The sequence below is a fragment of the Apis mellifera genome, linkage group LG4 (assembly GCF_003254395.2).
Source record: "Apis mellifera strain DH4 linkage group LG4, Amel_HAv3.1, whole genome shotgun sequence".
Taxonomy (NCBI): Eukaryota; Metazoa; Arthropoda; class Insecta; order Hymenoptera; family Apidae; genus Apis; species Apis mellifera.
Window position 1 is genome coordinate 12,624,061 of NC_037641.1, and position 26,844 is coordinate 12,650,904.

The 26,844-nt window shown below is 27.9% G+C and overlaps 1 protein-coding gene across 20 annotated transcripts; it reads right to left on the reverse strand.

The window, feature by feature from the left end:
* Positions 1-217: 217 nt before the first annotated feature.
* LOC408775 (heterogeneous nuclear ribonucleoprotein R) lies at positions 218-24,955 on the reverse strand. Of its 20 annotated transcripts, none has more exons than XM_026440182.1 (13): positions 24,503-24,955; positions 21,258-21,643; positions 20,972-21,079; positions 20,641-20,817; positions 19,043-19,178; positions 12,740-12,945; positions 12,505-12,654; positions 12,058-12,203; positions 11,825-11,940; positions 9,991-10,005; positions 9,021-9,169; positions 3,371-3,536; positions 218-1,816 (listed from the first exon to the last, which is right to left on the reverse strand). In XM_026440182.1, the coding sequence occupies exons 2-13, from the start codon at positions 21,639-21,641 to the stop codon at positions 1,566-1,568; spliced, it is 2,004 nt and encodes a 667-aa protein (XP_026295967.1). In that variant the 5' UTR covers positions 21,642-21,643; positions 24,503-24,955; the 3' UTR covers positions 218-1,565. The 20 variants fall into 20 exon arrangements, 19 of the variants coding, with proteins under 19 accessions (XP_026295967.1, XP_026295969.1, XP_006569416.1 ...); XM_026440184.1 differs by lacking the exons at positions 19,043-19,178; positions 24,503-24,955 and adding exons at positions 17,322-17,457; positions 23,598-23,751; XM_006569353.3 differs by lacking the exon at positions 24,503-24,955 and adding an exon at positions 23,598-23,751.
* Positions 24,956-26,844: the final 1,889 nt, after the last annotated feature.

Genomic DNA, 26,844 nt, shown 5'->3' on the forward strand with positions numbered 1-26,844 from the left:
TGCAGAGAACACGCACATTGCACACGCACACGCGCACACACACTCTATGCAAGCATGCATTCGCAAAACGTGGTTACTAAGTTTTTTCTTTCCTTATCTAGCAAAAAGAAAGAAAAAGCTATATCAAATTGATCACTATTTACTTGTAATATTTAGCTCACGCTCGATAAATCTGCTATCAATCTCACTTTCCCTTTCGTACCAACCTTCTTTCTCCTTATGCTCTCTTCCCATTTCTCTCTTCTCATTTTTCTCTTCTCTTCTCTTCAACTTCGTCCTATTATATAACGGGTTCTTCCCTCTCTAAATTCTTCTCGTATCTCCCACCACCATATTCATCATTACCTTCTTCACTTTTTTTTTTTAGCTATTACTTCTATTGTTTCTTTTTTTTTTTCTTTATCTTTCACATACGCATATGCTTTTTTCACGATCTTCTCTATCCATTTTACCGTACACGCGTTCTAGCACATACACACAAAAAGTCGAGAATCGCATCATAATAAAATCGCAGGCTTCCGTGATTTTTCTTAATTAATACAAGCCATCACAATCCCAATGTCAACATCGCTGATCTTTGTATCACTTGGCAGTAAACAATGTGACAATGTAGTAGTACTTAGATTATTAGTGTATACATATACATATACATATATATATATATATACACACACACACTATATAATATATACATATACGTATACGTATACATATCCATACATACATATATACATAATACATACAGATATATATGTGTATATGTACATATGCATATGTATATACATGTATGTATATATATATATATGTATATTATAATATAATATAATAGTACGGGGTGGGTTGTTGGGTGGTCACTCCGATGTAGTAATTAGTCCCAGTGGCACATCACTGTATATATATATATATATATATATATAAATATATATATATTTTTTTTCTATATATATATGATGTGTATATATATATATGTATATATATATATTGTGTATATATATGTATATATATATATATATATATATATATATAGTCACGACGACAACAGCGGGCGATGGTGGTGAGGCCTAGTACGACGCTTCACGCGCTTTCTCATATTTGTTCGTTCATTTGATGATTGAAAGTAGGCGTTAAAAACATTTGCAAATTGCCAAATTGATGATTGAAAGTAAATAGCATTATTATATAGATTAACGTAACCTCGTTCGATTCTTCGTTTCTCCGTTTGTATCTGTATTTTATATATAAAAAAACTTTTTTCCATTTCGCTCTTCGTTTTCCTTTTCAATTTTTTTTTTTTCGGGTTCCTTTTGCAATTATCCTCTTCCTTCCCGTTTTTGTTTTCGTTTTTTTTTCCTTTCTTTCCAGTTCGCTTTTTTTTTTTTTTTCACTTCACTTCTCCCTCCTTGTGCATAAAGGTCAACTCGAAATTGGTTGTTCATTGTTTTTATTGTTTAACTCTCGATCGATCGATCGTTCGTTCGTTCGTTCGTTCGTTCGTTCGTCATGCGTGATTGCGTGCGTACTTAAATGAGTGCGTGCGTGCGTATTCACTCACAGACTTGCAGAAGTTAGCTCCATGACTGGTAGGAGTCTTGGTACCATTCGTGATCATCGCTGGAAACACCGCCAAGAGTGGCGGTCCTACCTCCGAATCCTATGTCACCGCCGCCACCACCACCACTGCCACCATTCACACTCGCCAATCCGTACGCATTGCCCAGTGGTTGTTGGGCGAGGGGTTGGTTTCCCCAGTTGCTCTGGAAGCGACGCTTAGATTCCCCCTGGTTCTGGTGACCCCCGTCAAATTTTCGTTTACCTGCTGTACATAGAAAGAGAAAAAAAATATGTTTGTCACGTTAAATTTTCCACCATGTTCGGTCACGTCTCTCGTCCAACACTTTTTTTCTGCAACGGACCATCTCGCACACGCGCGCATACACACACGGCACATACACACGGGCGCATACACAAGGCAAGCTCACGCGCACAATTATTTCGCTATCAGTCTATAGTTGAACGACGGCGGTTGAACGACACGGGTAAGGTAAATATCTGCTTGATCGGCCGGTCCTTCGTAACAAGGTTACCATCATTTCTCGATGTGTATATATATATATATATATTAAACGTATGTTCGTATGTTGCGTGTATATGTGTGTGTAGTACACAGTTTGCAAACACTCGTGTATGATGGAGGAGACGTTGAAAAACAAGCGACAAGAGGGGATTCGGGGACGATTCGATGACACCAACCGAACGATATTCTGCATAGTGCTGTTGTTCGTCTCGATCAGAACCGACTAGAGAGAAGCTAACGAAACGCCATCTATGCTGATTAAAAACGTTTCGAACGAACGATCGAATAGAGATACCGGTTGTAGGTCGATTCTTGCTAATCTCACGATTCGATTTACGAGAGAGAGAGAGACGAAAGGTGAATCATTGAAAGTAAACAATGTGCGAAGAAATCGTCCAATTGTTCATTGTCGATAACAGTCTATTTGAGAATGGATAAAGTTACGATTAATTTGTAGAAACAAAATGATCGTTCATCAAAAAGAAATCAAAATATATAATATTCGATATTCGATATGTATTTTATATGTAACAACTGCACTTTTCACAATATTCAATCGATTGAGCATGGCTGAGTTTGTATCCCGTTTAAACGTAATATAAAAAGAAACCGGCCGAAAATTTAGGAAGAAAGAAGGGGAAAAAAAATGAAGCAAAATAAAAAAAAAAAAAAGACGTAGTTTATGATTTCAACAATGGACATAGATATTAATTCTCGATTAAATAACTCGATGTTCTTTGGAATATAACTCGAAACAAAATCAAATATACCGATGGCGTACAAATTATACGACAACATTCCGCGGAAAACGCAATCATACCAGGAAAAAAAGAGACAGAAAATAAGAGAAAGAGAGGAGAGAGAAAGAGAGGGGAAAAAAACAAAACGAAACAAAAGGAAAATAAATCGTACTGAGAAAGCAAACTAAAAAATAAAAAATTGCCAAATTACTCGAAGGTGCTGATCAAAATTTATTCGATAAACGTAAAAAAACGTAATTTGTAGATTCTCACCGTGTGTGAATAAAAAATGATCGTTCGAAAGAAATCTTTTTTCTTTTTAGCAAGAGATAAAGAAAGGTAGAGATAAAAAAAAAGAGAGAGAGAAAGAAAGCAGAGCGGAAAGGACTTGTTGTACGTGAAAAGTGGGGTCATATAATAATAAAAGTGTGTATGGAGGGGGGAGGGATAATAAGCAGAAATGCAAAAGTGTGAAAAAAATGTAAAAAAGAGAAGAGAAAGAGTAGCGTATGAAAATAATGTTAAAAGATGATTGATTTATTGTGGAGATACAGACCATCCTCACCTGGTAAACTTCCCTTGGCGCGGACCCCCCCACGAGCGGACAGCCGCTGGACCCCACGAGCCCCTGAAGTTGCGGGGTTGCGTCCCCCCCTGACTGGCCCACGGACTTGGGGGCCACCGACTCGGCCACGCGGCACTACTCCACGGCCACGTCCAGCCTGACCAAATAACACAACACCCAATCGTTACCCTATATGATATTTATTAAATTCCTACAGTATAAATTTGTCGTACACGATTCTATTTCATTTTTTTTTGTTTTTTTTTTTTCTTAGATTTTTCGATTACTCATATTTTTTTTGCTCGTTTCATTTGTTTACCGCGAGTTCGTTCATTCGGTTTGAGCTTTTTTTTTTTTTTTTTTTTTTTTTAAATAAACCCCTTTCTCTTTCTCTAATATACAATTAATATATAAGTCAATAATACACAATCTCAGATATATATGTATATAGTATATCGTCGATACCCTAACACTGTATTTATACTTCGTTAAAATAAAAATTTGACACCTCGTTTTTTTTTTCGAAACGTAACAAATGATTCTTTTCAGACGATTCAACTTTTGTTATGAAGTTAACATTGATCATTATTTTTTTTTTTTTTAGAATTGATCGATTGATCCTCTCTGTATGTACAATTTTTATATACCCACTAAATATATAATTTTTATTATACAAGGTATTATATACAAAAAAAAACACGTACACGTATACGTACACGTACAGATTAACATAACACGTGATAATAATATTAATATATATATGTGTATACAACTCTGTAAAACAAAACATGACCTGTATTTTTTTATGATGCACGCATTATTATTATTATTATTAAGAAGTATGTATGTATGTACGTACGTGTGCATGGATACGCAAGCATCTATATATGTATCTCTTATACGTATACGCATACGTATATACATGCAGATTATACATACAAAATTGACGCGCGCACGGGATGCATGCGCGCGCTTGATGTGTCAATTGTGTGTTTTCACATGTGGAAGGGGATGCGTTTGATGATCAAAACAGTAGGAGGAGTTGAGACATGAGAAAGGTATGCGTATTACACGAGAAGCGGAGATGAGATAGGACAGGATTAAGAAGAGAGAAGACAGATATGATGGGGCTCTGGAAACAGAGAGAGAGAGAGAGAGAGTGAGAGAAAGAGTAAGAGAGAAAGAGAGAAGAGAGGTAGGACATGAGAAAGGTACTTAATATGTATATATATATATATATCTGCGTGTATGTATATATACGTGTATGTGTGCGCGTATGTGTTCGTGTAGTATATATGTAATATATGTATGTATGTATGTATATATACAGATCAGTCAAATGTACACATGGCATACAGAACGATGCAACGAACGTGGGAATCACCTAAAACCAAATTATTACTAACCACATTTTTTTACAGACAGCAGTAGTATTAGCAGAATTATCCAATGCAGTAAAGCGGAAAGCTTATTGTATTGGGATGGCGAAGGAACTTTAAGCGACACAACATACTGCACTGTCAGCTAGAACAAAATTCAACAAATTCAAGATTTAAGTAGAGATGTAAAGCGGCGCGGTAGAAAAAAAAAAGAAAAAAAAAAAAGGAGAAAAAAAAAAAAGAGAGAAAAAAAAAATAAAAAATAAAGGAAGCATTACACACAGCAGGGTATAATTTTTAGGTTTTAAGCGGTTAAGCGGTATTTCTTTTTTTTTTTTTTTTTTTTATATATATGTACAACATCAAAAGCAAAACAACAAACATCAACGACAAAATTTTAATTGTCGATATAAATTACTGGCAGGGACTTAGTAGAGATCATCGTCATTGCTCTTCTTTTTTTTCCTTTTCCTATTCCGATTTTTTCGAACAAATCAAATATTGTAAATATTTTTTTTTTTTTTTTTCGCTTGACAAATTGCCTAATTGAAAAGTCGAGTTGCGATTTAATTATGAGTAAAGAGAGAAAAAAAAAAAAAATTCTAACGAATTCTAACACAATAACGCATATACACAGATGCGCACGCACGTACAAATACAACAAACAACGTAACAATCGTTTGTAATTTTCTTCTCGCTCTCTTTTATCCACAAATGTCAGATTTTATTCTATTGATTTATTAGTTACGTTCTATCTACCATCTTTTTTTATCGACTGTTCTGCTTTTTTTTTTCTAACTCGTGTATGCAATATAATTATCGATTAATCAGACTTTAATTTAATATTTAAAAGAAAACGAATTTATATTATTCCAAAAAAGAAAATTATTTGTAATAACTACGAAAATTTATTTATTAATTATTCTAGAATTGTAGATCTCATTATATATTTTTCTTTTGATTTGAATTATTTTTTGAAATCCATTTTAAGCAAAGTTTTAAATATCATGTTACAAAAAAAAAATTAATTAATTAATTTTAAGATAAATACACAATATGGAATATGATTTATGAAATAAAATTGTCATCAATATATTTTTAAATACGTAAATAATTTATATCTGTTCTCAATTGAATAAAAAAAAAAATGCAAAAAAAATATTAAAACATATCCTGTAAACAATTAAGCGTACGCTCTTTTAAATTGGATCAATTAAATGATCATCTTTGTTTTATTATCACTAACGAAGAACGTTCAAAAAAGAAGAAAAAATTCAATCCGCACAATATACATTTACATCCAGCTTCTCTCGAACAAGTTTAATAAAGTTAAATTAAAATCTTTTGAAGAAAAAAACATTAGCATCATAAATGAAATGCATGATGTGTAAAAGAGAGAAAAAAAAAAAGAAACGATTTGAACAGTAAGTAAAAAAACTAGTATTTTAAACGTAACAAGTCAACGATTATTAATCTACTTCTTAATGACAATACACAAGCAATTTAACATCGATCGATTAAAATTATCGAAGAAATAAACGTCAATATAATAAAAAGGATAATTCGAAGAAATTTTATAAAACTGATTCTACACCAACAAATCGACACTACCAAGGCATAAAAGGACATATCGTGTCGAAATAAATGCATATCGTACACGTTTTGTCAAGTGGAAAAAGTGTCAAAAATGAAATATAATCGGTCCGTCAACAGTTATACAATTTGCCATTCAATCAATCAATCAATCAATCGATTCAACGACCAATCAAACAACTAATTAAATATTAATGTCAATCTAATTGATCAATCTAATTGTGTATCTATCATTCTATCTAAATGTATATATTTATCTATCCATCCATCCATTCATTCATTCACACATCCATTTATCCATCCGTTAATTTATACACATTGTCTGTATTTATTGTATATGCCTATTTATTCCCTATCTATCTAACTATTGATTCTTATTTATCTACTTTATCTATCTATCTATCTATCTATATATCTATCTATATATCTATCTATCTATCTACCTATCTATTTGAACAATTTATTTTTGATTACCTATCTATTTACATATATATATATATTTATCTATCAGGCAAAATGAAATAATTAATCAGTCTGTCAAATTAATGTAATGATAGTACAGTTGTAATGATGTTTACAAGGTTATTGGGGATAACCCTGCAACTTGGTATACAAATATATATACACATATATTTAAATTTACCATATCCGAGCCACGAGACTCAAACACCCTTCTCCTCTGATAGGAGAAACTACAAATAGATATTAAACGTGTCATGGATATAACCATTACTATTTACATATGCATAATCTATTTATGGGAACACGCAAGTGTTCATTTATATACATATACGCATACATGTACATACATAATACATATATACAAATAAATATATATATATACATACATACACACATATATATATATATATATATATATATATATATACACTTATAGTATACATAGTGGAAAAAGTATAATAAGATAATCTTATATACATAATTGGAATATATAAACCAAGAGTAATTATTTGAAATTACAGATCAAGGAATTTGCATTAGTCGATACAAAATGATGATACATATATTAAATTGAAAAATTATATTTCGTCGAGATGATGATATTAAAGTTTTTGAATTCTAATTATATTTTTTCCACCTTGTATAATATTCGTATGTACATACATATACATATACATATATATATATACATATATATATATCAAAGTAAATTATAAATAGAGAAATTCTCATATATACTTTTACTTATACTTAGAATTTCTTTGAATATTGATAAAGAACACAAAGTGAAAAAATATACAAAGAAGACCTATAATATATCATAAGTATTTACCTTCTTATTATTTTTTTTTTTTATATAAAAAATATAAACATAAAGGAGAAATCTTTTCGTTTCTTTATTACACACATTTTTATATATTCTTCTCCTTTCTCATATATATACATATATATATATATATATATACGTACATATATATATATATACATATATATACCGTATCTTCTAATATTTTTCTTTCTTCTTTTCCGTTCCTCTCGTAATTCTCTACATTCTAATAGCTTTTCCCGGCTATATCGTTATTTTAAAATTTAGAATGGGTCTACCATGGCTCAGATATGATTAGCAAGCAATTTGAAAGTGGCAGTGTGTTCGACTTGTAGGATAAGACGTTAGTCTAAGCGATGGAATTAGTAGTAGATATGACAAATATGTAGGACACTCCACAATAGGACCCCCTTCCCTCTCATTACGCGCTCGAGTATGTTTCTCACATCTTTCTCTCTTTCCGGCCTTTTTACTCTAATTATATGTCGTCTCCTGAGTATCTTGTACATTATCTCACAGAGATATTTAATCATCAATTTTTGTCTCCAAATTCCTCTAATTTATTTCTTTCCTACCCTCGTGGGAGGGGGGAAAAAAAAAAGAGAAAATATCTCAAATGTGTCCACAAGCGCATTCCATTTTGATTATTCTTACAAAGCTTTACTAAATAAATAAATAATAAATGCAGTGGTAGATCTATTACTTATCTTGTAATAAATGTTAAATTTCAATTACAACTAAGGATTTATGTATTCACAATTTACCAAGACGAGCTAAGTATATATATATATGAATGGAAAAAGTAAGTATATAAATAAAAAAAAAAAAAAAAAAAATGTACATATAAAGAAAAATAGATGGGGAAAGTCTATAGCGTGTAAACATATATAAATTATCCAAACGCACAAAGAATACAGACATACAATTCAGACGCATTCATGACAGGTAGCACACGTGTCGTTGGTACAAAAAATAGGTACGTAAATATGGATTTGAGCACCGTTGAGCATTTTTTTTAAATTACATGTATATATATATATATATATAGATTCATTATTATGTCTTTCTGACCTTGTATGTATATCGATATATAAAGATAAGAAGTTAAAATACACACTCTGAATTAAAACGATATAAAATGAGCAGGTTTGTTGGAGAGAGAAAAGTGGATTATATAATGTAACTTGGGGTACATCCGCGAACACTGTGCCACAGTCAAATTACTGCTGATGTGTGTATATATGTATATATGTATACATACATATACATATATGTATGTACATACAGACACACACACATACATACATATAAATACTAAAGAAAGTAATAATGATTCAGTAACGGAAACGACTTTTTAGAACCATTAAAAAAGGCGACCCACCGGTTGAGGCTGCCTGCCTCTCCCTCTGGCAGGTGGCGGAGGCGGCGCGTAATCGAAATAGTAATCTTCGTATCGATAATAGTCATCGTAATATGGATCACTGTAGCCACCTCGATAATCCCCATAACCGTAATAGTCGTAATCATAATCTATAAAAACACACATTACAAATAGACCCAAATTTAGCCACGATATATCCAATTGACAACTTATTCAAAACTAATAAACTTGTGTTTCGTATAAGAAAGGGCATGCCGGGAAAAGATGGTTTTTTTTTTTTTTTAAAAAACTTTCAATAATAGGAAACAAAAAAAGAAAAAGAAAAAAAAATATATATATACTTGTATAACATATTACAAATTTATTTTACGATCGTTTATTCGCAATCGTAATTGTAAAACGTATTATTTTATAATTAAAAAATCATCACGGAAACATATATTACTTTCACTATGTAACAACGATATTGCCAAAAAAAGAAACTCAATAATTACCCTACCACCATCACGTATCCTGATATAAACTTCACGCCCATTCGGATCATAGAAAATTGATTGATCGCCTAATATTGCAATGTATGTATGTATATATATATATATATATCCTAGCCCAACCTCCTTCTCTCTCGCTCTTTCTCACACACACACTCAATCGCTTCTTCTTCCTTGCGGAATTGTTAATAACGATTAAGAGAAATTAATTAATTTCTCTTTCTTCCTTTCTTATTATCAGGATCATAATAACATCAACATCAATATTGTCGTTATAAATGTTATGATATTAATTATGATTAAAAAAAAAAAAAAAAAAAAAAAAAAAGAAAATGGCAATTGTTTTCTTGCAATTTTCGATGATCCGATATTAGCGTCTTTTCAACGTTGAAATACATAATTCCAAAAGGGAAAAATACAAAACTCTACCAAAATGGTACTCTACTACTTTCCACTCATAATTCAATGTCGCATCTTACCTATTTCCATGAGAGCTGAAACCAAATTTTTTAATTTATGATGCATACGAAATCAACAAAATACGCACACTTACGTAAAAAACGAAGTAAAACAAACAACGTAAATAAATAAAAAAAAAAAAAATATATATATATATATATAAAAAAAGTAGAGAAAAGAAAGGAGGGATTAAAATTTCTTGGCTATGTGCACCATTGTACACGATTGCCACAAAATAAAAATCACTCGGGTATCATTATATAGGTAAGTACAAAAACAAACAATACACATGCATTTACTTTTTTGTGTGTGTGCATGTCAATGTGCGTCTGTTTGTCTGTCCTGTTTCATTCAGTCTGCGCGTACAAGAGCACACATATGTATATTTTATATACGTAATATATTTATAAATATATAAATATGTATATATAAATATATATATATATTTATAAAATATATGTGTGCAGCGTGCACGCGCGCGTGATATCAAGCCTCACAGGAAGTGGTAGTGGTAAGGCAATACTATGCTCATATTATAATGCTAAGCCACACCTGACATACATATGCATAAACGTACATATGTATGGAAATTTTATTGTTTGTAACCTTCGTCCAAAATAATTTATGTAAACCTGATTATTATATACTGTTCACGAAATTATGCATTGATAAAACAACATAATTGCGGAAAAAAAAGAAGAAGAAATAAAGAAAAAAAAAAAGAGAGAGAAAGAAAAAAGAATGGGGAAAGAAAACGAACAACTGCATAACAATTGAAAAAATGTAATCATAATAGGCTCAGACCAAATTTAACTTAATAAAAAAAAATATTATATGAATGCAGCTATTCGATTTGATAAATAAAATAAAGAGATATTCCAGCTTCTAAACACTTTCTCACTACATTTTCTAATATATGATAAATAATGAAACATGTGTAAGCTTGAATTTTTGTAAATCCTTTGAAACTTATATATATAAAAAAAAAAAAAATGTTAATTTAAAGAATAAATGTCATTCTCCCTATCTTTAAAAAAAAAAAGATTCATAATTAATATTATTATATCATATATAAAATAAAAAACTTTTGATATTTATTATATTTATATCATATATCGTTAAATATGTATAAATATGTATAAATATGTTTATATTTCTGTAAATTTTTACATATATATTATGCATGTAAATTAAACTATGTAGTGAGATAGTGAAAAATCCCCAAAAGCATGCGGGATGTTTATGTTACATAACATTACCATAAGATATCGATATAAACGATTTAACAATGATTTGTGTTTATATAAATCTGAAAAATAAAATATTAATATTTTAAATCTATGGATAAAAATCTCGCTAATAAATTTTACATCGTATAATTTTATATACGTTTTCTTAACATCGGATGTATTTGTTATCTAAGCAATTTATTAATATAACAACATTAGATAATTTATTTAAAATTGTAATTAATTGTTCCATAAAATATATAAAGAATAAATGATAATAATTTTTCATATTGATAAAATCATGTTAATAATTTTATGAAAAATTTGCAGAATTAAATATTTTTATAAAAAGATATGGTCTAAGCCTAAAGATAAATCGAATTAATCATAAGCGGAAACAAAAAAATGTTATTTTAATTATTATAATAAAACGTGTTACATATATGTAATACACGTTATCTTTCTCTGTATGAAATATTATTAAAGGGGTGGCGAAATGCAATTAAAATGTTACATACAAATACATGTATATATATGTATATACGCGTGTATATATACTTAATACGGAATAAATTTAGAGAAATATCAACAAATACGACAAAAATAAAAACGGAACAGTACTTACCATAATCGCCTCTTCCCATCTGTCCTCGCATACCTGCGCCGGTACCTCGAGGACCTTGACCTGGTCCTCGAACTGGCATTGGTCCTCCCATCATACTTGGATGCGATGGAGAACCCCTAAAAATAAAAAATATTATTACACGTAATTCAAAATAATACTTGGACAAATAAATAAATTGAAATTAAAAAAATATATCCATATATATATATCCAAATATAACAGATATAACACACCCGCTTCTGCCCTGAAACATTTGCATCATTCTTCGCTCTCTAGCACGAAGCATCTCTTCCTTTTTCTTTTTATCAGATGGAGGTTTCGCGAGAGATACTTCAATGTGAGAACCACCAATCTCTTTTCCGTTTAATTCATTCATCGCCTAAAACACGAAAGGATTTATTAATATAAATTACACTTAAAAATTTATTGATCAAATTATCTTTCATTACATCATTTATATATAAATGGGAGAATATATGAATTTTGATAATATTGATAGCTTATCCGTTAAAAATATAGTAGAGTACCATTTGCCAAGTAAATTGTCAAGTTAATATTATATAGTTGATGAGATTTTTATCGAAACTTACTTTCAAACTGGAAGATTAAACCAAGTACATAGCACATCATTTAAACACAAATAATTAATGACGCATACACATTATCAATGATTATTTTACCTTGACAGCATTGTCTCTTTCTTCAAAATGGACAAAAGCATAATCCTTGATCTTCTTCACTCTTTCAATATTACCATATTGTTCAAAACTTTCTTTCAATTTCTCTTCAGAACAATCTTGAGTCAAATTTTTCACATACAATACACGCACCTATAATAAGTAAATAATAAATAAATAATGATTCAATAAATAATCCATCTTATTACGTAATTGTTCTGCTGTATTAGCTACTTACTTTAGACATAGTTTGTTCGTCGGGCTCCTCCTGAGGATCAGCCCAATCAACTATGATATCACAGCCCCATACTTTGATGCGACCGGTACTTAATCTTCGTTTGGCTAAGGAAGCAGCTTTGTGAGATTCGTATTCTAAGAAGCAAAAACCTCTATTTTTCTTCTTGTCATCCGGAGAACTGTAGATAATCACCTCAGTCAGACCAGCTATATGATGAAAAATTACACAAAATGGATCAATAAAATTCAATGAAACATCTAATAGATAATTAAACAAATATATGTAAATAGGTCTACGAATTAAGAAAGGAAACATAGAAAAACAAAAAAAGAAACAAAGAAAAAGAGAAGAAATAAAATGAAAAAAAAAAGAAAAAAAAAAAAAAGAAAAAAATAATGGATAAACGAATGAATTTCTTTGGGCTGTAACAGATGTATATCATTAGTATCTGAGGACAGATGACACAACTGAATGAAAGATTATTTTACATGCAATGAATGAATTATAAAAAAAAATTTTTAATCTTTTTATTTGGAGCCTCGCTTAAGGCTTTAATTTGAAAATTAAATTGATTCACTCTCAATTAAAAATGATACAATTGGATGCAAAATTATTTTATAAGCAAAAATAAGTAGAAAAAATAAAATAAAATGTTTTTATTTAATACCTTGTTTAAAATTTCCTCTCCCCCCTTTCTCTAATATATAAAAAAAAATTTGTAAAATCAATTTCCCCTCCCAGTTGCATCATTCGGCCTAAGATACTTATCTTATGTATATCGAAAATTTTATAATTAAAGAATATTTAAATTATTAAATTTCATTTCGTTTTAATGTATTGTTAATGTGTCCATTAAACATTCTTAATTATATGATGTTGATGTAAAAAATATTTTGCAACAAAAAGGAAAAGAAACAGAGTAAATTAGAGAGAGAATTAGAGAGAGAAAGAGAGCGAGAAAGAGAGCGAGAACGAGAGCAAGAGTGAGAGCAAGAGCGAACGAACGAGCGAGCGAGCGAGCGAGAGTGAGAGTGAGAGTGAGAATGAGTGAGTGAGAGAATGAGAAAGAGAGAGAGATAGAGAGAAAGAGAGACAGAAAGAGAGAATGATGCGAAAAAAATAGGTAAATTTATCACCCAAATTATAAATTAAACTTTATATAAAGTAGAAAAATATTAGAAATAGCAAACTGTGCATTACTAAAAATTAAACCATATCAGGATTATACGAAGTTTAAGAAAATTGACATGATCAAAAGAGAAAATATATAATTGCTTTTAAATTAAAGATATCACTATTTCTTTTTCTTAAAAAAAAAAAAAAAAAAATCGCTATTTTTATTCCAACCTATATATATATTAAATTATTTTTAAATTTTCTAAAAATAAAATAAGAAAAATCAAAATAATAATAATTAAAATTAGCAATCCTGATGAATTACCGAGCTATCAAAGCTACCTTAAAAAGCTATGCTATAATTAATCGATTTAAATTTATTTCAAATTAAATTGTAAATGTAAATTGTAATATTCGAATAATAATAATATTAATTGTGATGATAAATGTATGATGAAATATGTGTTTCGCAATAAGTGATTTATTATAACTATAAATCATTCTTGGCGGAAAATCTTTCAAATTCTTAAATTGACTTAACGAACTAATGTTTTCTCCGTTTTATGAACACGCATTATTCTCAAAATCCTTATTCTCATGAGTGAAAAATAAATTAACCATTGAAGAGAAACAATTGTCCATGAAGTAATCTATATAAAAAAAGATTTTGAGAACGTAATAAATAATATCATATATATATATATATATATATATATATATATATATGCATATATACATATATGTATATATAATGCGTGCCAACGTATATACGCGTAATGGAAAATGAGTTATTTTCTGTAACTGTAAGTTCGCAAACATCACCTTTTATAGATAGACATTTGTCCATATCAATCTCCGTACACTCAAAACATAAATTACTTCGTATTATAATTTGAACAAATTTTTCATTCGATTAACATGTAATTGTAAAATATAATTAAACATTAATACGCATATATCACTTGTAGTAATAAAATAATTTATCGTAACACGTACATGTTAATCTACATATCATGTATACCTGTATTTATTATATACGTGTACATACATGCATGCGATTGTACATATACGTATATGTATGCATGTGTATATACAAATAACTAATATATATATATAAAAAAAAAAAAAAAAAAAAAATGAAAGAAATAAAACGTGAAATTAAGAGAGGATTTTTCTATAACAAATAAATTAAAAAAAAAAAAAAATATTTAAAATATAAATACGGATAATTATCAAATATTGCCAAATAAACATACAACTAAAAAAGCAAGAATACATACAAACAAAGAAATGTGTAAAAAAAAAAAAAAGAATGAAAGAAAAAAAAATATATGCTCGCAGTTTTATCCACAAGTTTTATAAATGATAATAAAAATGATTATAAATAATATATATTCTTCAAATGCGAATACAATAATCCGCTGATAATTTTTAAATTTTTGTAAATTTCAATAGTTTTAGTGCTTATTACTTTTGTTTGTTATTTAATTATACAACAGAATAGTACATATACAAAACTGAAAAATATATCATCATTAAATAAAAAAAAAAAAAATAAATTGTCATGCTATTAGAGTTTTACATGCATTTGTAATGATTTATGAATATGTAAAAGATTGATATTTTGTGAAATTTTATAATGAATTTACATCATCACATGATTAGTGAATTAATACTCATTTAAGTATGATTACTATCGTATTCCATACTATAAAGGAAAAAAAAAAAAAAAAGCATCTGCAAAAACAATCAAAAAATTGCTTCGCTCCTATAAATGTTGTTCATTAAATTATAATTATTATTATTATTATATATATATATTCTTTTTCAAAAATAATTTTATTCTCCTTCCTCTCAGTTTAAAAGTTAACTTGCATGCGCAAGCATGCGTACACACACGCGCGGACACGCACACAACTCTCTCTCGTGTATGTGTGTGTTTGTGTGATGTGCGTGTATGTATGTATGTATGTGCGTGTATATATGGTGTACATGGTGTGTGTGTGCATAGTGTGTTTACAGATACGTATAGATGCATGTACATATGCATATGTATTCGTATGTACGTATATATACACGTTTATGTGCGTATGGACACGCGTGTGTGTACATATGTATGTGAATATGTATAATTGAACAGACAACACGGCATCTGATTAAAACGCACTTGATCTTAAAGCAATAAGACACACGTGCGTTATTTGTATACGTTAAAGTAAATCAGTGAAGTAAAAAAAAAAAAAAAAAAAAAAATGAAAAAGTGAGACAGAATTAGAAAATGTGAGAGAGAGAGAAAGAGAGAAAGAAAGAGAAAGAGAGAGAGAGAGAAAGAGAGAAAGAAAGAGAGAGAGAGAGAAAGAGAGGGAGAAAGGGGTTGTTAGAAGAATTCAGATGCCTTGTGACCTTTTTCCCATAAATTCTGATTATTTAACCTTATGCCTCCTGAATTCAACAATTAATATAACTTTATTTTTTTTAATTTTTATCCGTTATCTCCTCTCTGAGTCCAGACTTAAATATTACATGCAAGAGTACTATGCAAACACACATATAATAAGAAATATAAGAGAACTATACACATTCATTCAATCACTCTGACCGATTTCATGTCCGTAACAGATACATTAGAGAAAATTTAGAACATATAAAACATTTTTCCATTGGATAAAATGCTATGTTTTATTGTTTTCCTAATAGCAAAAGTATCCAATTATTATTTAAAAAGATTAACACATACACGTAGAATTTTTACGATTCCAAATGATACCGCGCATTATTATTATTATATATTCAATGTTTTCAATCATTTTTTTTATTTACTTAAATTTCTATAAATGTTTTTGCGTCCCAAAATCAATCAATCAGCACAAATAAAAAGTTTTAAATTTATGGATTAAGTGTACAACATAAATAATGGACAAATTTTGGATTAAATGATATTTTGAGAGAGAAAAAAAAAAAAATAAATTTTCAAAGGAAAAATAATAAACATTAAGAATGTCTTATTGAAAACAGTTAAATTCCATACTTATATATAATTATGACAGATAACAGATAAAATTAAACTTTATGACTGTGGGACACAATGTAATACAAAAATTCGTTAATCAATTACAGCCAATGATTTATCCAAAAGTTAATAGGAAACAAAAAAATAATAAAATAATAAAGAATAAAGACTTATTTTTCAAAATGAAAAACTTTGATGATGTTTGTGGTGAAAATGTGTGCGAAATGTTTTAGGTAACAAATTATATTCTACGACATATGTATCAATTTAAGGAAAAATCTGCCTACTTGATAATGATGCCAGAGGGCATTAAAAATTTACCCATCAAGCATCTCTAACTAAAAATCGAATAGAAACAGCCGATTGTTAAGAAATAAAAGTTTTGTCCCACCATTTTTTTCCCATAGAATTTCCTTTGGTTACTGCTTGCTGATTTAAGGACAATTATCAACTTACGTGCGTGCTTTGTAAATTCTTCGAACAAGTCATCTCGGTCTCGATTCTTTGGAATATTTCCCACAAACAAGCGATGATTGTTATAAGATACGGTAACACCAATCTTTTTCCCTTTCCGAATCTCATAATCATTCAGCTGTAAGAATAATGTGGAAGGAGAGTGCCAATTAAGCTTGCCTTTTACAATTTCACCTGCTTATTGGCTGTTCTGAACGTGGGATATCGTGAAGCGACCTTCAGGGAAATTATATATATCTTATACGAAGGAACAGGGCAAGCAAATTAATAAATGAATGTGAAAAAATAAACTGGAGTTAATTATCGTATACGGTCGGTGAATGGATGAATAGATATATAGAGGTAGATAGATAGTTATATTGATAGATAGATAGATAGATAGATAGGTGAGTAGGTATAGTAAGGTAGATAGGTATATAAGTAGGTAGGAAAATAGGTAAATAGGTAGACAGATAGAGTTAAGTTAAATAGACGAGATAAATAAATGAATAAAAAGATAAGTAGATAAGGAAAAACTGGTAAACAGAAATAAATATATAAATAGACAAGTTGATAAAATAGAAATAAATAGGTATATTCATGGATTAATAGATAGTATTAGATGGGCAGATAGGTAGATTGATAGACAGAATAGTTGATAAATAGAAATAGATATATGTGGATATAGCTAGGTAAGGTGATAGGTATAGTAGGTAAGTAGGTAGGTGGATGGGAGTGCCTGTCCGTTTGTTAGCGAGTCAAACGCCCCAGCGGTCCACGCATATCTCCCATACCCCCATGCTTGAGGTCCAGTTATGAATCGCGTTAACATGATGCAAAAACTGATAACAACCACGCAGGACAGCGCGCATTATATTTATTTATTATTTCACTATATAATTTTAATAATTCTGCCATATTAAATTGCTTCCACATTTTCTCTTCTAAATACTTTGTCTCTCTTTATCCTTTTTTATTATTATGTAGAAGAAAAGAAGAAAAAAATCAAACAAAAGAAACAGCAAAATAAAAAATTAAAAAATGAAAATAAAAGTACACGTTCAAATCGCCAAGAAGATCAAACTTCAAATATTAGAAGATTAAGACTACTTGTGTGAGATTGTGTGTGTTTGCGCGCTTCAGTGTAAATTGTGGTATTGTTCACATGTGTATGTTTGATAGCAAAAAACGAATGGTGTTGATCGTAGTGGTAGTAGTGATGGTTTGGTACCATAAAATAATTGTGATCCTACAATGAAGATGCAATAGAACGACGATGGCGATAACGGTAACTATGATATAATATATAATAAGAACGAGTATGATAATAAGAACGGTAATTATGAAAACTAAAGGATAAAGGAATGCTATGAGGAGTAAAAGAAAAACCATTTGGGAGAAAAGAAAGGAAGTATATTAAATAAAAGTAGGAAGTATATAACTCATAACTCAACCTAAATATGCGAGGAAAAGAAGACTTGGACCAGAGAGGTGTTACTGTTCACTAATAAACCGAGAGGCAAGGAGACTGATCAGAACTGAAGGTGACATAGGTAACTGTAAATCGCACGGTCGCGCGTACGATTATTTTTATTTCTTGGATGCTCCAAAATTCCATACCATCTACAACCACTACTTAAAAGCTACCACTCGTAAGTTACAATACAGGTAGACAGGTAGGTATAGGTAGATAGGTAGGTACACACGCCTCGTATTCACTTTACCTGTTAATTTACCAAATTCCTCCAAGATCTCCTCTTTGCCTTTTGACTTTGGTATGTTCCCCACGAAAAGTCGTAGATTAGGAACGCTAATGTTTACTTTCAGATTCTTGCCGGGTTTTATTTCGTGATTATCGAGCTGTGGGATGAAGAAAACAAACACATGCCTCATATTGTTCCAATGATATACACTTCATGTTTTATCTAATTGCGACAAACAAAAGAATTTAGGAAAGATTTTTCAAAATATGAAATTTAGTGAAATAATTAACATGGCCTGGTTCCATGAAAGCGAGAAAGTGGCATGCGCTTTGTCGCTCGAGTCTTCACAATATAGGAAACCGGCGTTCACGTATGTGCTCCTGTAAACAAATTTTAAACCTACCAATTTTCAAAATTTTGTTACAAAAATTGTCACTGTCCAACGAAAGTCAACCAATTAAGTAAATATACCCCTAACCAATTAAAACCACACGAACTTCTTTTTTTCGCATCGTCAATGTTCTCCACTCCCAATTTTGCCCACTGAGCAAAGAGGAGAGCTGGAAAAAGAAACTCATCCATAGGACATTATTATATACATGTATGTATATATATATACATACATGCATACATACATACGTACATACATACATCATACATACATACATCATACATACATACATACATACATATATACATACATACGTACATATGTACGTACGTACGTACGCATACACCTATGCGCGCGCGCGCTTATGATGTGTGTGCGCGTATGTGTATATGTAAATGCGTACCTGTTCAAATGTATGTGTATATGTATAATATATGTACAGAAAAATATGTATATCTCTGCATGTATTCGCGTGCGCGCGCGCGTGTGCTTATACTGTAATACATATGTGCATTTATTTTCTCTCTCTGTTTTGCTGCTGTTAAGTATTTGGCATGTGTTGGGCATCATTATATATTTAAATATAAATTAGTGGTCAGGGACATATATGTATATGTATGAAACAAATATGTGGATTGTTCCTAACTAAAGACATTGAATGTCAAATTTTATTATTTTTTTACCATTAGTAAAATAATGCTAAAACATTTGTGTTAAAACTACAATTTTAAAAATAAATAAATAAAAAAGAGAGAAGAAAAAAAAGAAAAAAAAAAAAAAAATAAAGAAAGAAAACGCAAGTCACAACATATAGAACAAGCCACATGGGAATATGAAAAAAATGTATTCGAAATGTTTAATGTAAGAAGAAAAAAGAAGAAAAGGAAAAAGATGTTCTTATACCATCTTCAATTTGATGAGTCGATTAACGTTCATTTTGAAACAAATACCATAAACATAAATAAAAATAATTCAATAAAACAAGTTATAGAAACAGGAAGAAAGCAAAGAAATAAAACATGTGCAATAATGTATTTAAACATTTCGAAAATTTACTTATTTTGGTAGCAATAACAATTTTGTAACATTTCTAAAGTTTTTCTAAACAAAAGTGAAGGGAATTGATATATCCATAACAAGATGTTGTAAACTAGGATAACAGAATTTGTACGCTTCACAAACATGTACCTACATGATAGTAAAAATAATTCAAATAATATCTACATACCTCTCTAACAGCTTGTTGTGCTGCTTCCCTATTAGTAAAAGTGATAAAAGCATATCCTCTGTTACATCCTGCCATCGGATCCATCATTAATCTTAAATCCCAAATTTTTCCACATTTTTCAAACAAAGGAATTAATTCATCTTCATACATATCTTTTGGAATTTTTCCACAAAATACCTTTTAGGAGAAAAAAATATATAAAATAATAAGAAAATTAAAATGTTAAGAACTGATACAAAAAAAATTAAATATATAAAAAAAAAAGTAGAGCTTAATAAACAAAAAAAAATGATATAAAAAATAAATATAAAAAAATAATTCATTGTTTTACCTCACAACCAGTTCCAGGTGTAGGACCTTCCCAATTTGGAGGAGGACCTCCATATTTTCTCTGCCCTGTTGTTACATCCAAAGGATAACCAGTTCGTTCAAGAATCATCTAAGCATTATAAACAATTTTGTATCTTTTTTATAATTTATTAAGTTTATATAATTATAAATATAATGAAATAATTAAATAATAAAATATAATTAATAATATATATTAAATAATTATAAATATAATTTATATTATAACAATTATAAAATTATATCAAATTAATAAAATAAATATTTACCTTTATTTTGTCTTCATCTGGTGCTTTTGGAGTAGTACTGGTACCAGTACCTTGTCCAGCTCGACTTTTCTGTCTATAGGTTTTCATTACACCACAAAGATATGCAGATTTATTTGATACGTGTTCTAAATTAGATTCAAGAAATTGTGTGAGTACATTTAATGCACCATCAACAGGAAATTCTTTTAAAGCATCTAATGCTCTTTCATCCAAATCCACATGAGCTAATTTTCCTGTTTTATAAATTTCATCTAATTTTGCAGCTACTTTTTCATCTAATCCATATTGAATCAACTTTGAAAAATCTTCTGTTCTTTCTACATATTCCATTTCCTCCTTAGACTGTTTCTCTTCCATTTTTATTTCCCCATTTCCTTCTGCCATAGCTAAAACAAATTTTTATTTCCAAGACAACATCTTTGAGAAAACAAAAATTTTATTTATTTTAGTTTTTATATTTATATAATTTAATTTAAAGTTTATGTCTTTTTAAATTATTATTAAAATAAAATATATTTAATACATTAAACTTATTGCCCATTAAATATTTTATTAATATCTTAATTAACCCTTTGCGGTTATATTTTCACCAGATATAATATTATTACTATTAGAAATATTTATTAATAAGAATTATTTTTCATTTATTATATAATCTTATATAATTCTTTTCTGTAAATTTTTACATATATTTAATTTTATTATTATATTTAATATTCAACAATATTGAATTCGATTTTGTTATTAGTAATTACTTCATAAAATTCTTCTAATTTTTTATTCTATCATATTTTTAAGCATTCTTCAATATAAAAAATCTAATTTATGTTAACATGTATCAAAATAATTAATACTCACATAATTATTGATGAGTTGTTCCACTATCTAAGAATAAAAAGAATCGAAGAATCAAATATTTTTAAAAATATAATTACATTAATATTATAACCAATAAGATAATTCTTAAATCTCAACACTTATTTCAATAATAGAATGAAAAAATATCATATTTTATCAAAAATAATACAAAAACCAATTTCAAATTTTCACAATAATACTTAATTTTTTATTTTAACTGAGAAAATAAGAGAAAAAAAAATAATTAAATAGAAATATATAACGAAATTCTATTAAAATAGAAATATACCGCAAAGGATTAAAATACAAAAAATCTTTTAAACAAAACTACATACAATGTTATATTAGTGATTTTAATATTTTTATATGGGCAATATTAATATTATTATATATATTATATCATTTACAATATCAATATTACATAATAGATTTAGCACTTAAATATTAATTTTTAGCACTTAAATATTAAAATCTAATATTTTCTAAATTATAATTATAAAATATTAAAAGCATTAAAATATATTTCTTATTTTGTATAAAGAAATATTGTTTAATATGATATATATAATTTGAAAAATAAGTATAGATATTTATAATTATAATATTTAATCAGATATGAAAATTAAAAGAATCATAATAGTTTTTTTACTAATATTTAATATAAGATTAATAATTTGATATAATTTTAAAATATTCAATATATAATACTATTTTCAAACTTTATAATCAGAATTTCCAATATCTATTATTAAAAATTTTTTTAACTAAAATATTAATCATCAAAAGATTAAAAATAAGATATATTATATATATTATACAAAATAAAATGAAACATATATAAAAAGAATATATAAATAAATAATTTGAAATGGGAAAAAAAGAACTGGAAATAGAAATATGTAGAAATAATTATGAAAAAAAATGGAGTACATGAAATAGAAGAAATGTAACGAACGTGAAGACTCGAACACAACTATTCAACATATAATGCATAGTACGTACAAGTTCCCGCGTTTGCAAACAATTTTTATATTAAAACTTTTAAATGTTATCCATAGTTTTATAAATAAAAATTACAGGAAAATTTTTATGAATATCATCAATGTATCATTGATAATATCGTATACCTACTCCTTAATTTGAAATATATAATAAAGAAGTCTCCATTATTGAACAAAGCACTTTAAAATATGAGAATTTAATTATTATAATGAATTGTTTCAGAATAACGTATTTAATATATAAAATACAAAATTGTGCTTCAAGAGAAATGTAACTGCAATTTTTTGTATAAAGCTTGCCGGCCGGCAATAGAGTTGCATCCATATTTCTTGAAGGATGCAATGCACTTTTACACTCGCGATAACATCACACCTGCTATTCTAACTAATGAATTTTTTATCGTGTTTATTAACGCATTATTAAAAAAGCACATTGATAAAAATTATTCACAATATTCATAACAAGAATAATTGCATATACCTTAGAAAGTAATCGAACAAAATCCTCCTGTGAGGAAATGGCGATAGACGTCAACGTGATTGCAGACTACGGGGTTCACAAAACGACGCGCAAAGATACGCTCGAACCCAGCGACACGAGTTAGCCATTTTCTTCTGAGGTATATTCGCGAATTCTGATTGGTTCGTGCAAAACGTTGAAAAGAAAAAGTTGACCATGCAATATGCACTCGTGAAATAACGAATTTCATACTTGAAATGTAGATACACAATAGTACGTTAATTCTATAATATGCAAATTTAATCTAATCGTTGTACTTGTTCAATGAATTATTTTCAATTGTAAATTATTTTTAATAAAATATATTATCTACATATACAAAAAATTTAAAAGTATCAATAATAATTACATATCTACAATTTTTTTGATATTATTCTATTTTTTTTTTCTTTTTTTTTTTTTCTTTTTTTTTTTACTTTTAGTAATAAAATTTGAATACAAATTAATTAATTTGAATTATGAATCAAAAATGTTTATTATTAAAATAATAAGCTAATAATTTATCAAAAATATTATAACTACGCTCTTATAAAATATCGTAAAATAAATTTTTTTGTTTCTATTTTATATTTTTCTTATATTATTTCTTTTGAATAATGAAATAATAAAAAAAATTAAATGAAATATGAAAATAGCGATCGCATAATTTTATAATATTAAATTTCAAAAAATAAATGTATATAATTCTAATGCTACATTTACTTCATATTGATAAACTTATATTTAATATAATTTATACTTATAAAATATTATTTTTTAGGTTAGATTAAACAATAAAGAAAGAATAATTGATAAGAATACTAAGCAAATCAGAATCAAATGCCATAACCTCCGAAATATAATTATACCGTATAAAAATAATGTACCTGTATAAAATTTGAAATCTTCACAGTATTAATTTTGAACAAATTATAAAACGAAGCACCAAATATTATACACAAAACAGTCACAAGCTTTTAACCAATAAAAAATTCATATTACAGATATCACCAATGTTAACACAAATATAAACTTGCATGTACTTTTCTTCACTTTCACGTTATATCAAACTATATTCAAATGTATATTATAAATTGCATTCAACACTTGATTGTATTAGATAAAATATAATGCAGTGAATTTAGTCTTGTAGGCACTTGCAAAGTTTCGATAATATTGCAGTGATGGTGACGGTAAGTGAAGTAAGCCCGGGCGCAGCGTTTTGATATCATGTAGTGCCTACATAGCCGTAATGCATAAATTGGACTGTCTCGCTGAAAGAACGGTGCAGTGGTGCAAGCCCTACAAAACCAAACCAGTTTCCTCACTTGCTCGCTTGCTTGCTAGTTGCGCCCCAATCCAATCCGATTCAACCGCTTACCTCTCTTCGCGGTATATGCGAGCCCCGCCTTAGTCAGGCTCGTCGCAATTCTTTTTCGTTCCTGTATCATTCTTTCAATAATTTTTCATATTTTTTTCTTTTTTATTTTTTTAATAAATACTTACATTTTTTTATAATAATATATTTAAATATTTTTATTGTAATTTATCTATTTTTATTATATTTATTTGTATTCTATATATCATTATGTATACAGTTACATATGTTATGTATACATTATTTGTAACTAAATTATGATAGAATTCAAAGAAATAATTTTAGGATAACATTAAATTATATTTGATTAGAAATTACAATATTCGTGTCATTAATTACAAAACATTGAATATATTAAAAAATAATACATTCAAAATTATACTGTTATTTTATTATAAAATATTATATACACAAATAATAAAAAAAAATTATATAATATGCAGAAGTATAATGTATGAATATATTTAAATTAATAAATCAATATATTCTACATAATAAATATAATTATCTATATTATATATTATATATGCATATGTATAAATAAATAAATATATATATATATATATATATATATATATATATATATATATATATATATATTAGATTTTAAGTATATACTTTTTTTTCTTTTAATAAAATTATAATCATCTTATTACATATGATACAATATTTTTAGAAAATCTATATTTAATTAGAAAATTCTGCAATTTTTTTTATTATGAAATTTAAATATTTTATATTGTTATCTTATATATTATACTATTATGTATTGATATTAATACCATAAAGCATATAAATTTTTCTATTCTTAATTTTACAGATTCTTTTCCCAAATTAAAAATTATTATATATTTTATATATATATATTTACATAAAAATGCTATTTAAATAATTTATAATTTGAAATAAAATCATAAAAAATATAAAATTTTATATTACATTTTTACATTTTTAAGAAATTTATATTAAAATAAAATTCTACAATTTAAATTATCATTATAAATATATTTATAATGATTATCTACTTAAAAAGAAATTAGATAGTTCGCATGAACATTTTCCTAATTATTACAAATAACGTTTTAGATAATAGAACAGAGTACAGACAACAAGATACGGTCCTGAATTCAACCGTAAACCGCCTGTCTGGTTGAGCACGCACCCGCGTCCCTCAAAGGAGAAGAAGCAACAAAGACAGATGGTGCTCGTATGTTCGCTGAAACCTGTTCCTTCAGAACTTTTCCGTTTTCTTAATTTTTATTCGTTCAAATTCTGTTTGCGTTAAAAATTATTATTTTATTCATAATCATAATTAAAACTATGCGTTAATTCATGAATAAAATGTTGATAAATTAAACTTCACTTATTGTTATACTGTATATTTAAATATACATATTTCTTTTTCCTCTTGTTCCCTCTCCTTCTTTCATGTCTTTTTCTATCTCTCATTACTTAGCTGTCTGCACTCTCCACAGACAATGCATTTTTTGCTCGACTCTAGAGCCATTGTCGTGGGAGGTTGGAATTTTAACGTAGAAATGTTTATAATTAAATTTATATATCTAAAAAAATTTAATATTTTTAATATCATCACTTTAAATATATTATAATATAAGAGAGTTATCTGAACAATAATTTGATGAAAAAAATTGTTACTATTTTTTTTACAATTATTGTTAAAATATTTTTCGCAAATATTTTTTATATTTATTTTTACAAATATAAATTTGAAAAATTATTGCATAAAAAATGTTTAATAATACTTTAAAATTATTTCCCACGTTGACATTGAAAATCTCGAACTGCTTGCAGACATCGTAAAGATTTTCTCAGGAACAAGAACAGTTGCAT

Excerpts from the sequence above, each read along its gene's own strand:
- LOC408775 (XM_026440182.1), bottom strand. The coding sequence starts at position 21,641 with ATGGCAGAAGGAAATGGGGAAATAAAAATGGAAGAGAAACAGTCTAAG. Across the intron at positions 12,946-19,042 it reads GGAATTTGGTAAATTAACAG|CTGGTCTGACTGAGGTGATT; the intron begins GTAAAGTGAATA and ends TTCATCATATAG. Across the intron at positions 12,655-12,739 it reads ACGAACAAACTATGTCTAAA|GTGCGTGTATTGTATGTGAA; the intron begins GTAAGTAGCTAA and ends TACTTATTATAG.